The sequence below is a fragment of the Kogia breviceps genome, chromosome 6 (genome assembly GCF_026419965.1).
Source record: "Kogia breviceps isolate mKogBre1 chromosome 6, mKogBre1 haplotype 1, whole genome shotgun sequence".
In the NCBI taxonomy this organism is placed as follows: domain Eukaryota; kingdom Metazoa; phylum Chordata; class Mammalia; order Artiodactyla; family Physeteridae; genus Kogia; species Kogia breviceps.
In genome coordinates, this window is record NC_081315.1 from 128,369,849 (window position 1) to 128,386,600 (window position 16,752).

Below are 16,752 nucleotides of genomic sequence, written 5' to 3' on the forward strand. Positions count from 1 at the left end.
GCCCTGGTCCGGGAAGATCCCACATGCCGCGGAGCGGCTGGGCCCGTGAGCCATGGCCGCTGGGCCTGCGCGTCCGGAGCCTGTGCTCCGCAACGGGAGAGGCCACAACAGTGAGAGGCCCGCATACCGCCAACAAAAAAAAAAAAAAAAAAAAAAAATTATTCCTATTTCTCAATACAGATTCAGATTACTAGCATCCAAGATAACTAAGAATTTTTTATCGTATAGTGTTATTTATTTGAACATAGGCTATAATAGTATTTCTTATGGCACTTTATTTGGAAGTTTGAAATATTCTATTAAGATAGGATGGAAAATAGATTGCAGTAGGAAGCAGAAGACCTTAATGCTGTCACTCATGCTCCAACTTAATAGTTGTATGACCTCTGGCAAGTCATAAAACTTCTTTCTCTCATCTAGGAAAAAAAACAGTATCCCTAAACAAATGTGACTAAATGAAGTGATTGAGAGAGACACTTCAGTTCTAAGATCTCTGATTTATGGTTCGTTATAATGCAGTGTTTTCCAGAATGTGCTCCTTGGAGCTTCAAGGATCCATAGGTATTTCTCAGAATAAGGATTAGGCTGAGCAAGGTTTATGTTACCTGCTTTATATCACGGTATTATCTGTAGAACTTGATTTGATAGAAAGGTTTTGTTCGTAAAACACTCTGTGCTAGTGGTTTTTAAGGGAGTATACATTAATATGTTTTTGATACTCTGTTTTATATAGGATGAAGGAGTTGAATCTGATGATTTGAAAAAAGATCTACCTTTAATGCCTCCACCTCCAGACTCCTGTAGCATGAAGTTGACCATCAAGGAAATTTGGTTTAGTTTTGCAGCTCCCACCAATGTGAGATCTCCTGCACATGCATTTTCTAGGTAAAAAGTTTTAAAAATATATTACTATCCCTTGATGTTTCTTTATTTTAAGTAACATACAATTCTGTTTCATGTATTTTTGAATTGTTTTTCTGATATATCTAGTATTAGGGTTGCCAGTTTCTTTCCCATCTTTCCTACTTCATACTTTCTATAGACATTATTCCCAATTTGTTTGACCTTTCTTCTTTCCTAGGGTTTTAGTTTTATTTTTACATGTTACCCTGAGCTTTTTATATACTCTTTTCACCTCTAACAGACTTATATTTTTGTTTACTTTCTGTTATCTATTCTTTACATTTCCTGCTTATATGTTCAGAATTTATCTAGTGGTCAAAAGGAAAGGTAATTTTGCCTGAATAAAATAGCCACTAAGTACAGTAGGTATGGGAGATTGTTTGAAATACAAATCTTAACACTTGTTTTTATAATTTTTTTTTTTTTCATTTTAAAAGGCAGCTAAACCTTTTAAGCACTGCAACTCCAGCTGTTGGTGCATGGCTTGTTCCCATTGATCAACTCAAGTCATCCTTAAACAAATTAGAAACCGAGGGAACCTTGAGAATTTGTGCTGTTATGGGATGCATAATGACAGAAGCATTAGAGGTATGTCTTTCAACAATACAAGGTATCATACAAAGTTCATTATTGAAAATGATCCTTTATTATCATTGTTGGAAAACATCAGACCTGCAAGTTCTTAATTTCTAGATATCTTTTGTTTGTTGTATCTTTACTATGTCATTCTGAATCTGTTGTTTTGCTGTTTACAGAATAAAAGTGTACATTTTCCCTTAAGAAGTAAATACAACAGACTTACAAAAGTTGCCCGCTTTCTCCAAGAAAATCCTTCATGTTTACTGTGTAATATACTACATCATTACCTGCACCAGGCAAATTACTCCATCATTGATGACGCTACAATGGTGAGTTACCGGAGTCATATGTTAGCTTTAATAAAGCCTCTATTCTGTTGAGTAGCCGTTGACCCACAAGGTTTGAGATGAGTATGGGAAGTCCAAAGGAGAAATGTGGTTAGATATCCAGCCTATTGACAAGATTAGGCTCAAATTAATGGTTTGGGAGTTGCCAGCATGGAAGTGTTAGAAGCTGCGGATATGGATGAGGCTTCTAGGGATGATATGTTATGTTGAGTGAGAAACTGGTCAGGGATGGATCCCTGATAAATACCAAAATTAAAGGAGCATGGACAGGGTGCATAGAGGTACACAGAGTGCTGAGGAGGGAAAAGAAGAGGTAGAAGGACCAGGAAAGAAGGTTTTAGAAACCAAAGGTATAAAGAATTTCAAGCAAGAGAGGAATCATTAGAGTCAAATTTCACAGAAATGTTTAATAAAAAAAGGACTAATTAATGATTGAGGGGGGAATATGTAATTGTACGAATAAATACAGTGTATCTCTGCACTAGAAAAGCACTATGGAAGCACATGATTAGAAGCTTAGAGCTTGAGGATCTCCCTCTCCTCTCCACGTTTCTGGTTAATAGAGAATACACAGGAATCTTTAGCCAAATTAGTAATCAATGTGTCAGTATTATTAATGGCCAGTCAAGCTCCTGATAACCTTTAATGAAAGAATCTGGAGTAAATTATGGATTTCATAACGGTACTTAGACCTGAGGCTGGTATAGTGCTTTCTACTCCCACCCTGGGAATTGAAGACTGGGAGATCCACAGTGCAAGGTTAACTTGCCCATCTAGTCATAGGCAGGCATTTCCCACGGATGGATGCTCTGCCGGGATATGGTTTCCATGTAAGAGGAAGAAACACAAGATGACCCTCCTTACTTGAGTCTAGGAATGAAAGGACAGGCTAAGGGACCTGATGTTCCTCAGAAAGTAAATGAGGTGATTCCTGCCACCTAGTAAATGGCTCTCTTCAGTCAAAGCTATTATTCCTAATACAAGGCATTGTAGGAAAGGGGAGGGAGAGGAGTTGCATATTTTCTCCTTAGGCTAAGGCTCCAATAGGCAAATTTTCTTTTGTAAAATCATCACCATGTGGAATAAAATATATTCTAAATTATGTAATTCTTACTGATCATATATTTAAGTTTCAAAGCAGTTACAAATCCTTCTATGTCTGTCATTTAACTACAGTAATTTATTAATTTTTTAATGTTAAAATAGAGGTGTAGGGCTTCCCTGGCGGCGCAGTGGTTGAGAGCCCGCCTGGCGATGCAGGGGACCACGGGTTCGTGCCCCGGTCCGGGAGGATCCCACATGCCGCGGAGCGGCTGGGCCCGTGAGCCATGGCCACTGAGCCTGCGCGTCCGGAGCCTATGCTCCGCAACGAGAGAGGCCACAGAAGTCAGAGGCCCGCGTAACGCAAAAAAAAAAAAAAAAAAAAGAGGTGTTTACCTAATCTTTGAAAGAAATAATTTCCTCTTTGCTTGATGAATATTCCAGGTAGCACAAAATACATTTAATTCTTCAGTTGAGCAAAGCAGGTAAAGTGCATTGAATGCTTCTTAAGGAGAATCCCACTTTTACACCCCATGTTTAGTCTGTTATTTACCTGGTACTGCTGTGTTGTTTATGATAGAAAGATGCAACACTGTGTTTAGAGATTGAGTTCTATAGTCAGCTTGAAATAGTGACTCTCCTGTGTAAACTTGGACAAATTACTCAACATATAAATCCCAGTTTCCTCATCTCTCAATGGGAGTTATGAGATTTAAATGAATAAATGTATGCAGACCACTTAAATAGTAACTTTTGTTGTTACAGCAGGATTACTCCTAATCATGTCATTGTTGTTACAGAGTGATGGCCTTCCCGCTTTGGTAACTTTAAAGAAAGGTTTAGTTGCACTGGCAAGGCAGTGGATGAAGTTTATTGTAGTGACACCAGCCTTTAAAGGAGTGAGTTTACATCGACCAGCTCAGCCCCTGAAACCTCAGTCAGCTGTGGACTATGATCATGAAGATGGGCTTGGGCTGGACAACGGAGGTGGTCTTCAAAGTGATACCAGTGCTGATGGCGCAGAATTTGAATTCGATGCAGGTAATTTTGTAAATATTTTTGCTAGATACTAGGTACTTGGTAACCTAATACTTGTGATAATTTTAATAATTTTTGTCCCAAATTTGAAAATGTCATGGCTTAATTATACAACTGTGATTTGTATTAGTCCAAAGAAGTGGTCATAATGTTGGAATCTTTATACAGACTTGACTTCTAAGTTTAATTTTGTGAAATACAGAAGATTTCTTCTCCTAATCTATCCAGTACAATTAACAGACATCTTTGTATAACTAGAATTTTTTGAGTGAAACACATGAATTTCTTTTTGAAATTTATATTTTTATTTGTCTATTTATCATGCTCCCTATATACCAGTCTTTTAAAGATTTGAATTTTACCTGGTGCCTGTTTGATTCTGAATTTGTATAATGTTTAGAGGTATGCATTCAGCCCACAATTCTGTCATTATAATGACTGTGCCAGAACACAGGCAGTAGATAATGCATTAGAGAAATATACATGCATACTTAAATGCTTTTTCAAAGGATAATTTTTATTATTATCATGATATATAGTATTCAATGAAAATTTATCTTGTGATACTTTGAAAAAAAATTAAAAGTACCATGGAAAAGGATAGTAGTCTTAAAATTAGAGCTTTCAGAACCTTTACATATAATATTTTACCAAGCTTTTAAAAAATAAATTAGAAAAACTTTGTACATAACAAATAAATATGTTATGTGTAATAGGCTGGATTTTATTATTTTAAAAAATTTCAAGTCTACCCCCAAATTGAAAGAATAGTGCAGTAAACATCCTTTCTAATTATCTGCAAATGCCTAGGTTAATCTGTGAACGTTTCGTACTTTCTTCAGCATAGTTGAATTAGTTTTTGATCTCTGTGCCATTTGGGTGACATGTGAAAGACTGAGTAAAAGCTGTTTGTTCCTTTCTTGAGACTGAGTGAGAAGACTGGGGTTTGAAGAATAAAAGACAGAAGAGTGAATGTTATAGCAGAGTGCACAATTAGTTTTTCAAGAAATATGAAAAGTTGAGTTTAGTTATACCACCAGGAACATTGGAGTTGTTGTTTCAAGATTATATGATAACCTGTAGCCCAATTATTGTTTTGAACTGTTTCAGCCACAGTCAGTGAACACACAATGCTGCTGGAGGGAACAGCCAACCGGCCTCCACCTGGTAGTTCTGGACCTGTAACTGGAGCTGAGATAATGAGGAAACTATCTAAGACTCATACCCATAGTGACTCTGCATTAAAAATAAAGGTACATTGTTGCTGCCTTTGGTTAGAGTTACTTAGACTTACAGAGAAGACCTAAACTTTTGTTATCTCAAATGTAAATATTAGGTATTTGCCCTAAATATTCAAGTAGTATTTTTATGTTGAACTTAAAATGATTAGTAACTTTTAGTTTATACATTTCTTTGAAAATTATATCGACAGTCAGTAATTAATATTGAACAAGGACTACTTTAACTACCAAGCCTTAGGGCTCTCTTTTCAATTTATTGAATATTGTATTCAATAAAAGACAATACTGAAATGTTGATCAGCTTACAGTTATTCGTTTTAATGAGAAGTTTTTTTTATAGGTAGTACATGATCAAAATACAGTTTGAGTTTGGCTAGTTTTATAACTTTAATTACATTTTTTTGTGTTTTAAGAAGTTTAACCAGTGCTGATAAAGTAAGACATATGGATAGCGGAGTGGTTGACTGCCACTCACGAGTCAGACTGCCTTGGTTTCAGTCCTACCCCTGCCACTTAAGTGCTTTGTGACTAAAGTTTTTAACTGCACTGTGTGTCAGTTTCCTCATATGTTAAAAATGGAGATTATAATAGTAACCTCCTTCAGAAGGTTGCTGTGAGAAATAATTGAGTTGATACACGAAAAATGCTTAGAACAATACCTGGCTCATAGTAAGCACTTAGTAAGTTATTTGCTGTTGTTGTGAGTTACTTATTTTTTGGTAGTTTCCTTTTCTGAGCACTGAAAACAGCAAATGGTTAATATTTTAACTTCCTTTGACAGTCTGGGTATAATCTTAAATTAAAAATTAATACCAAGAATCCACTAGGTAAATTTTATTTTTCACTATATTGAAATATAAAATTTCTACACGGAAAAAATAGTATTGTAAACAAAATGGAAAGACATATGACAAAGGGCTAATTTCCTAATGTGTAAAGATCTCCTCCTAATCACTAAAAAGGCACAACCAAATAGAAAATAAAGGCAGTTCACAGAGAAATTCTTCTCTTATAATTAAAGAAATGTAAATGTAAAATAAAATGAGATTCCATTTCCACCCGTCAGGTTGAAAAATCTGAAAGTTTAATAGTATATGTTGGTGAAGATGTAAGAAAACAGACACTTTCATATGGTACTGGGTGGGAGTGTAAACTGGCATAAACTCTTTGAAGAACACTTTGTCAGTTTTTAAATGTAAAATTTTAAATGTAATGCCTTTTAACAGTATGTCCATGTCCAGGAACTGATTCTAAAGAAATGAATGCTCATAAGTGCTCAAGGACACATGTCCAAGAACATTCTTTACAACACCATTTATAATAGGAGTATAATGGAAACAACATAAATGACTATTTGAGGACTAATAAATTAGTGTCCCCTCATATGGATGCCTACTATGAAGACTTCAGAAAGATAAAGTAGATCTCTAAGTGGATGAGGACTGATCACCAAAGTGCACTGGTTCAAGTAAAAATAAAGTATAGGACAATATGTATCTGTGTGTTAAAAAAGGATAAATATGCATATGTGTTTATATAGTCAAATTATATAAGGATAGATAAGAAATGGTTAAGAGGACTTCTTGAGGAAAGGATCTAGTAGACGGGGAGCTCAGGAGATACTTTTTATTGACTAGTCTTTGGCGCTTTTGAAAGTTTTATTTTGTGTAAGTGTTGCTCTTTTAATTAAAACATTTAATTTGATATACATTTTATTAAAGTTTGGGCTATAGGCTTATTCTGTTTCTGCAGTATAGTTACAAGACTGGGACACTTTAAATTCTCCACCCCTTAATCTGTCTCAGAATTTTTCCTGGTTTATAGTTTTTCCAGATGCTCTGATCATATTTAGGTGTTTGCTATTTTTTTTAATTTTTATTTATTTTTTTATTTTGGCTGCGTTGGGTCTTCGTTGTTATGCGCGGGCTTCCTCTAGTTGTGGCGAGCGGGGGCTACTCTTCATTGCAGTGCGTGGGCTTCTTATTTGTGGTGGCTTCTCTTGTTATGGAGCTCGGGCTCTAGGCGCATGGGCTCAGTAGTTGTGGCTCGTGGGCTCTAGAGTGCATGTTCAGTAGTTGCAGTGCACGGGCTTAGTTGCTCTGCGGCATGCGGGATCTTCCCAGACCAGGGATTGGACCCATGTCCCCTGCAGTGGCAGGCGGATTCTTAACCACTGCATCACCAGGGAAGTTCCTAGGTGTTTGCTATAATGCTGTTCTCTCTCAGAAATGTTTTTGAACATTCCTTTGTTTATGGATTACAAAAGTCCAAAGAATTGAAATTAAAAGTGCTTTGTTTCAGATCTCTGCTTTTCGGGATCTTTTTGTCTGCATGCTCTTTCTTTGTGCTGTTTTAAACTGATCTGGAATTCCACTCTTAGATGTGACAGAACAGATAGAGATTGGACAATTGGGTAATTTTCAATTTTTTTGTTTTTCTTCAGAGAATTGCTGGAAATTCTTTTTGGTATATTAGAGCTTTACAGAGAATCAGGTCTCAACCCAGAAATTTATTATCAGAGTACCAAGAGGAGTAGTATAGTATGAAGAATTTGGGGATAGACATCTTACCACCAGACTCCCTCTTCAGATTTTAAAGGGCATTAATCATTATTAAAATTAAATGAGTGATAATAAATGCTGTCCTTTGTATTGTACTATAGAGTTATAAGACATTATTACATACATTTGGGATTCACCGTAATTCTAATAGACACAAACTGTTTAGATAGACACAGTTGTTTTAACGTAAACAATAACTAGTAATAAAGACAGTGAGTAGTCGTGGTCATCAGTTGTCATCTTTATGTGCATAAGAAAGAGCCCCATGTTGTTCCTTTTGTAGGGCATTCACCCGTATCATTCTCTGAGCTATACCAGTGGTGACACTGCCACGGATTCTCCGGTGCATGTGGGACGTACAGGCGTGCCAGTTAAGGAGAGCCCAAGGAAAGAGAGCCTGCTCAGCTACCTGACTGGAAGCTTCCCAAGCTTGCACAACCTCCTGGAAGGGACCCCTCAAAGAAGTAGTGCAGCGGTGAAAAGTAGCTCCCTAACGAGAACAGGTATATCCTTAGTTTTGACAACTATAAGCTTACTTCTGCGGGAGATTAAGAAAACAAAAACAGGACTTACGTTTATTTAGATATATACTTTGGTTGCATACCCAGTCTTTTGTATTACACCTTATGTTTGAGAAAGCATTTTGGGAAACTGTTCTGCTTATAGCTTGTTGGTGTCTCGTGCCCTTAGTTTGCATTTTAAAATTGCAACATTCGCTATTACTATCAACCTAGGCATGGTGTGAAATGCCGTCTAGGCCGGCCAGCAGTGAATTTTTTCCCATTATGATAGCAATAAATTATTTATTAATGCCTTAATATCCAAATACCAACATCGTGCAGTGAGTTTAAAGACATGCAAAAGGCAGATAATTTAACCTGACTTTTCAAAAAATAAATCACATTTTCTGCTCCTTAGTACATAAGTAATACTATACTCAGTAAAACTTTATTTTCAGGAAACACAATGGCCACTGATATGTTATCTGAACACCCTTTGTTATCTGAGCCATCATCTGTGAGTTTCTATAATTGGATGTCAAATGCTGTGGGTAATCGAGGAAGTGTGGTGCAAGAATCTCCTGTTACAAAATCAGGACACAATAGTCTCCCAACAGGTATTGAGCTATCACATTATTTTACTTAACCATCTAAGGGGTACATATGAAGTTATGTTAAAATGCTGTTTTTCAGAGGATGGTTAAAAAAAATCTCAAACGTTTAAGTACTGTTTAGTTGAAATTGGTTCATTTATGAAATGCCTTTGCTAATATTGCAATTGGGAGAGTCGTAAGCAGTCGCTCAGTGTTCTTGTGGAAAGGCAAATACGTCAAATGCGAGATTATATATAATTTAAAGAGTTTAAAACTTCCATTTAATGTGTGTGCTTCAATTTTCAAAACACCAAGAGGAGGTAAATGAAAAAATGCAAAGTATAATTACAGCATCATGTACCCACAATACAGAAAATACTTTCAGCTTATCCAGAGTCCTCTGAGGCATAATGACAAGCATCTATATACGCTTTACAGTTACTTAAATATTTAATTAAATCTGAAGGAGTACTAAAAGGAATAAAGTAAGATTCTTGCCCTCAAGCAGGGAAACAAATGAGGAAAGTTTATTAATTTTAAAGGAATATTTATAAGTAGCAGGAAAACAGGCAAAGAATTCACAAAGAAATATTGGTGGCTATTTCCAGTAACATAAATGGAGCCACTCTTTCTTTCGTATCCTCTGCTATTTTTTTTTGTTTTTCCAAATTCACTAGATGCATTTATTATTTTATTGTAAAAATGTGTATATATTTTTTAAAAGAATATGTGAAGTAGCCTTTGAACCTAGTTACTGAGGGCAGCTGAAATTAATCTGTGTAACAGCTATTGGATCACTTGTAAATTTTCTTCAGACAAAAAATATGAAATTATGAAAAGTAGTTGATATATGACTACTTACTCAGTCCTTTTTTTTTGCCAGTGCATGGACCACTTTTGAATGTGGAACTGATCCTAATTCTGACTCTTAAGAGTGCTAAGATGTGCTAATTCTTAGTATTGGTCCTTGGTTGAAGAAGATAGAAGGATGGTGCTTTTACCAGCTCTCAGCACTTTTCTGGAGCTAGTCTCACTACTGCATAGAGTTTAAATTTCAAAAGAATCAGAAAGGAACATTTCCTCTCTATCACAGGTCCTTTGCCTGGCAAGTCGAAGGATAAAGGGAGTACAGAAGAAAGAAATAGTGCCATTTCATTTTTGTTCCACCTTGGGAAAGCATAGTGGGGAAGAAATTTATATGTGGGATTCTGTGACGCCTATGGCTTTTGTCCTGCTGCAGCTGCTTTTTGTAGCCCTGCTACTGTCTATAATTCTGTTCCTCAGTGCAAAGCTGATGGGATATCAAATGCTTTTCAAAGATCTTCCAGCCCTAAAGTTTTATATTTTGGAGTGACTGGCTCTAATACATACTTCATGTATGAGGATGAGCGATATATTCTGAAAATAAATCATGTCTTTATTAGTAAATCATGTCTTTAAAATAACCTGAAAGTGCTATTTTTTCCCTTCTCAATGTAAATGGTCTGATATTATAATTATAATACAAGTTTCATAAGTTTCCTTTGCTGTGCCCCTTTATGTTGTTTTCATTTCCCAGTAATTTAGATTTTATTTTTGAACACTTGCTCTTTTAGGTGTTGCACCCAATCTTCCTACAATACCCTCAGCCTCAGATTTCAACACTGTCTTGTCAAGTGACCAGAATACTTTGGATGGGACACATTCTCAGCATAGCACTAGTCAGGATGATGTGGTAGGTGTAGAAGAAGCCAACCAAGGGTTTCCTGCTGTACAGCTTGCTGATGCTCAGGTGAGCCAGTCTGCTTTTCCCTAATTATAGTGACCTTGCTTTGATCAGTACTTAGCAGCTGGAACCATCGAGTATGTGCACTGTGGAATTCTAGTGAAAATCTTTTTCCTTGCCTGTCTGCCTAAAGCCTTCATGAAAAAAAGGAGGAGCCTTAAAAAGTACATGGGTTAATTATAAATACAAATGAAGCATCTATAGATGCTCATTAAACTGAAGAGTGGCATATAGTTAGTTGTCTCATATAGCAACATTTTTGTCATTTGGAGATAGAGATTGGCAAAATAACATGACTAGAAAGTTAAATTTCATCATTTCCTATAGTCTTTAGTGCTATGTGAAGACTTGAGCGATCAGTGGGGAGGCATTGAAGATTTTAGAGCAGAGGAGTAAAGTGCCTGGAACTGTACATGTGGAAATGTTATATGAGTAGCAATGTGTTAAATGGATTGAAGTAGAGAAACTAGAGGTGAAAAGATGAGTTAATGAAATAGTTCACACAAGTGGTAATGAAGCTCTTAGCTTAGATGGTTATGGCTTTGATAGGTAAAGGAGAAATATTGTGGAGATCTTATTTAATTGACTAAATGTAGGGAGTAGAGAACAAAGTCCTTTGAAATGTACTTTCTAGTTTGAGTGACCAGAAGGCAGGTGGGAGAGTGGGATATGGATATTAAGAGGTGTTATTTTTTCAGGATGAAAGAGACTCGAGCATATTTTTTACTTAGGACGAATTAGGAAGGTCCTGATCAAAAAAAAAAAAAAAGGGAAAGGAGGGTAAACTGATAGAGAAAGATTTCAGGGAGGGATGAGAAGTGTTGGAATTTAGAGTCATTTATAGAGAGAGATACTTTTTGACATAGAAAGTACTTTTTCCCCTGAAAATGTTTGGGAAGGCAATAAGGACAGTTCATAACTGTACAGGTAATATTGCAAATTGATAGCCTCAACTTTCTCTCACAATAGGAGAAGGTGATTTATGTTAAGAAATGTGTCAGGCACTTTTCAACTTTCTTGAGATTTACTTCTCTAATACATTGCAGTAGGTTTTAGAGATTCTTTCACTTTTCTCTTTTCTCTCTCTCTCTCTTTTTTTTTTTTTTTTTTTTTTGCGGTACGCGGGCCTCTCACTGTTGTGGCCTCTCCCGTTGCGGAGCACAGGCTCCGGGCGCGCAGGCTCAGCGACCACGGTTCACGGGCCCAGCCGCTCCGTGGCATGTGGGATCCTCCCGGACCGGGGCACGAACCCGCGTCCCCTGCATCGGCAGCGGACTCTCAACCACTGCGCCACCAAGGGAAGCCCTCTTTCACTTTTTTTTAAAAGAGAGAGAGAGAGAGAGAGAAAAGAAATTTTTTAAATGTCTATTTTGGCCTGTATATACATTCATTGTATTTATTAGCATCCAATACACATTTTTAGAGACAACTATACTATTTTACAGAGACATTTATACTATTTTACATATAAGACTCTAAAATCTACCAGAGACATTAATATTAAGTAATACAGTAAAAAACTGTGTAAGGTGATTTAGATATATGGAAAAGTTGGAGTGAATGTGAAAGAGAGCTCACCAGACCCCCAGAAGGATTGCCAAATAGTGCTGAGGGTCTAGTTATTTAGAACATCTTGTGTCCTTAACAGCTCAGCTATAGGGATAGAAGAAGATTGATCCAAAGCAGATGTAGCAAGAAAAATGAGGTGATGAAATGTAATATACAGTCTTAGAAGTTGCTGAAAAGGAGTTTAAGGCAAGATTATGGGGGGGAAAGGAAGTCACATAACTTTGGAACTAAAGCATTGGTTGAGTTATCTGCATGGCCACAGAAGCCATTCAGGATGATAAACTGGGATGGAAAAGTAAAGAACCAAAATACCTGGTGGGTTTGCAGGATTAACTAAGGGGCATAAGTAGATAACAAAGATTAGGAAAGGTGGAGGATGGTTTGAACCTTAAAGAGGGAAGAACGTTTCCATTAGATGAAAGAGCAAATCTAAGAAAGAGTAAACCCAAGAAAGCGTATGCCAAGCAAATATACAAGGGAGAGAAAAATACTCCCTAAGTTTCCAGTGAGGGGTGAATTGTTTGAATTCTCTCATTCTAGGCCTTCATGCCTTCACAAGGGTAGCTTGTTTTCCCAAGCACAAACAAATGAGATGATGTAGAGACAAGTGGAAGTGCAGACTTGAGTTTCATTGCATAAATGGCATTTCTCCATTTTGATAGATTTTTTAAGCTTCAGGAAAAGATCACTAAGTGAGAATGTGTGGTGAAAGAGTTAGAAGGGGGTCAAGGAAAGCACCAGATAAATAGCATCTATATTTAGGATGTGGAAGGAGGAAAAGGAACCATGCAGCAGAGAAGGAGTAGTCAGAAAGATTATAGTGATTTACTATTGCACACATATAGTTGCTTCTATTTGGGTTACCTCTTAGTAACTATGAAGTTCAGTTAACTAGAGATTTAACCAGAGTGATGTATTAATATTTCCATAGCATATATGATACTTAAAATGTAAAGGAAGTTCTTTGTCAGAAAATGTTATTTTGCAACCAAGTGATACCACTTAAAAATAGACCATATATTAAAAATATAACATTTGAAATGTTTTTATATTAATACGGGAAATTGATAGACTCTTTTGTGAACCTTTTATAGCAGATTGTTATGGAAACACAGTAGATATTCAAGCCTTTTATAAAAGCAAGAAGTAGAATGATTTAAACTAATTCACAATTTTATTTACCTTGTACTTTCACTTAAGTAGGATCAAGGAATCTTTGTCCTTATGATTAATTTGAAGATGAGTGGCACATAGTAGGTGCTCAAAAATACTGTTAAGTTTTAAGTAAAATTAGAGCTATATTTATTATACAAGGCCAATTTTTTCCCTTTCACACTACAATTAATAATATGTACTGAGATAGAGTGTAAGAAAAAAGCCACAATAAATGATGAATTGTTAAGTTGAGGTAAATAAATGTGTTATGTCTTTTAGGTTGTTTTCAAACCTCTTCTGAGTCATACAGGGATCCAGTCACAGGATGCAATGCCTCTCTGCTACCGAATGTACTTCGGAGAACACCTCTCATTTTCAGGAACTTTGGACTGCCTTAGAGCAGATATCGTGGACTCAGACACAGCCAAAGACAGAAAAGGCAAAAGAGCAAGAAGGTGTCTTACATTACTATTGTTTTTATGTAAAATTTTATACAAAAGTTATACCTGTTTTTTAAACTTTGCTTTCTTCCAGTGCTGATGTGGTAGTAATTTTAATAGCCTAATGAGAAGATAACTTCCATTTAACAGAAATAGTAGCCACATTTCCTTAAAAACCTGTTGATTTTATCAGTAGGTTATGAGGCCTATTTTTGGGCACATTTTTGTAAGATGTGAGTACATGTATGAGGGTCAGCCAAAGCACTTATGTTGATAAATACACTTTATTTACTGTTGCAGTAGTTTAATTTTTATGATCTTATGGATTGTAATTTTATATATTATTCTTAGAACTTACTCCTAACCTCCTTTCTGAGTTGACTTGTAGCAGGTAGTATTTTCTATTAGGAACAGAGTAGAAGTCATGCTGAGAGTATGGACTTGCTTTTCACAATAGTGTGGTACCATTAACAATGACCATGCAAGCTGAAACACTGCAGAAGTGACCTTAAAGATTATAAAGATTAATGGGGAAAATTACCTTTGTTTTGTGACCTGGAAAAATGTTTGTCAAAATATTAAGAAGTCTCTTACTGTTTATTATAAATGTATAGGAAAATGAAAAATATAGTAAAACTAATACTTTGTACATACAATTTAAAACATTAGAAACATTGAGAATTAAGGTGTTTTATTTCTTTCTTAAAAACTCATCAAAGGGTAGTTTGTATAGTCCTTACCTTCTTATCATCATGTAACTTACAACACAGAATGAGCATCTTTTCTGTGCCTTAGCAAATGTCACGTGCCATTCTCAGCAGTTTCCAACATTTTACCTTTGCACTTTCAGTGTCATGAAATATCTTCACTAGTTCTTTTTACTAGAAAGGTTTTTGCCCACATCACTTTCTCTGGGATACCTTCATCCCTTTTGCCATGACCACTTCCTCCTTATGCTAGTAAGTTTGCCTTCTCTGAGTTCCTCTAGCTGCATATCTAGAGTTTCTAGAACAGTGGAAGTGTCAACATTTTCATACTCAGTTGTTTTCTTCTATAACTCCATTTACTCTTTTAAACTTTATTTTTTATTGAGGTAACACTGATTTATAACATTATATAAGTTTCACATGTACAACATTACGTTTCTACTTCTGTATACACTACAGCATGCTCGCTGCCAAACGTTTGGTTTCCTTTTGTTACCGTGCGTTTGATCTCCTTTACCCATTTTGCTCTCCCCTCCCTTACCTGAGCCCCTTCCCCTCTGGTAACCACTACTCTGTTCTCTGTATCTGGGTGTTTGTTTTTGTTTGGTTTGGTTTATTTATTTTATTATTTGTTTTTTGTATTCCACATGTAAGTAAAATCATACAGTATGTCTTTCTGTTTGACTTATTTCACTTAGCATAATGCCCTCAAGTTCCATCCATGTTGCTGCAGACAGCAAGATTTCATCTGTTTTTATGCTGAGTCGTATTCTCTGTGTGTGTGTGTGTGTGTGTGTGTGTATGTATGTGTACCATATCTTCTTCATCCATTCATCCACTGATGAGCACTTAGGTTGTTTTCATATCTTGTCTATTGTAAATAATGCCATGATGAATATAGGGGTGAATATATCTTTCAGAATTAGTGTTTTTGTATTATTTGGATAAATACCCAGAAGTAGGAAAGCTGGATCATAAGGTAGTTCTAATCTTAATTTTTGGAGGAATTTCTATACTGTATTCAATAGTGGTACACCAGTTTATATTCCCACCAACAGCGTATGAAGATTCCCTTTCTCCACATCCTTGCCCACACTTGTTACTTCTTACTTTTTGATGTTAGCTATTCTAACAGACATGAGGTGATATCTCATCATGGTTTTGATTTGTATTTCTCTAATATTTAGTGATGTTGAAAATCTTTTCATACGCCTGTTGGCCATCTATATGTCTTCTTTGGAAAAATATCTATTTAGATACTCTGCCCATTTTTAATCATTTTTTAAATTATTGAGTTGTATGAGGTCTTTATGTATTTTTTGGATGTTAACCGCATATCAGATATATCATTTGCAGGTATCTTCTCCCATTCAGTAAGTTGTCTTTTCCTTTTGTTGATGGCTTCATTTCCTGTGTAGAAGCTTTTCATTTTAGATGTAGTTCCATTTGTTTATTTTTACTTTTGTTTCCCTTGCCTGAGGAGGAATATCAGAAAAATCTTGCAAAGACCAATATCAGAAAGCATAGTGCTTAGGTTTTCTTTCAGGAATTTTCTGATTTCAGGTCTTACATTCAAATCTTTAATCCATTTTGAGTTGATTTTTGTGTAATGGTGTGAGACAGTGGTCTAGTTTCTTTGTTTTTTTTTTTTTTTTTTTGCATGTGACTGCCCAGTTTTTCCAACACCATTTATTGAAGACACTATCCTTCTCCATTGTTTGTTCTTTGCTCCTGTCATAAATTAATTGTGCATATATGTGTGGGTTTATTTCTGGGCTTTCAATTCTGTTTCATTGATCTATGTATGTTTTTCTGCCAATACCATGCTGTTTTGATTAATTTAACTTTGTAATATAGTTCAGAATTAGGGAGCATGATACCTCCAGCTTTGTTTTTTTTCCCTCAGGATTGCTTTAGCTATTCAGGGTCTTTTGTGGTTCCATATACATTTTTTGTTCTCTTTCTGTGAAAAATGTCCTTGTGATTTTGATAAGGATTGCATTGAATCTGTAGATTGCTTTAGGTGATATGGGCATTTTAACAATGTTAGTTCTTCTAGTCCATGAACACAGAATATCTTGGTATTTATTTGTGTCTTTAGTTTCTTTCAACAATGTCTTATGGTTTTTGGTATACAGGTCTTTTACCTCCTTGGTTAAATGTATTCCTAGGTATTTTATTATTTTTGTTTCAATTGTAAATGGGATTGTTTTCTTAATTTCTCTTTCTGCTAGCTCATTGTAAGCATATAGAAACAACAGATTTTTGTGGGTTTTTTTTGTTTGTTTGTTTGTTTTTTGTGGTACGCGGGCC

The 16,752-nt window shown here is 35.8% G+C and overlaps 1 protein-coding gene across 7 annotated transcripts in view; it reads left to right on the forward strand.

Annotated features, from left to right (window-relative positions):
* The window catches only part of BLTP1 (bridge-like lipid transfer protein family member 1), a 207,117-nt gene that overhangs the window by 109,461 nt on the left and 80,904 nt on the right, over positions 1–16,752 (forward strand). For all 7 annotated transcript variants that reach the window (XM_059067561.2, XM_067036610.1, XM_067036614.1 and 4 more), the window contains exons 38-46: positions 734–885; positions 1,341–1,491; positions 1,659–1,811; positions 3,671–3,911; positions 5,019–5,161; positions 7,994–8,213; positions 8,669–8,827; positions 10,399–10,574; positions 13,572–13,747. In XM_059067561.2, the coding sequence (XP_058923544.1) occupies positions 734–885; positions 1,341–1,491; positions 1,659–1,811; positions 3,671–3,911; positions 5,019–5,161; positions 7,994–8,213; positions 8,669–8,827; positions 10,399–10,574; positions 13,572–13,747 (1,571 nt within the window). The remainder of the gene's footprint in view (positions 1–733; positions 886–1,340; positions 1,492–1,658; positions 1,812–3,670; positions 3,912–5,018; positions 5,162–7,993; positions 8,214–8,668; positions 8,828–10,398; positions 10,575–13,571; positions 13,748–16,752) is intronic.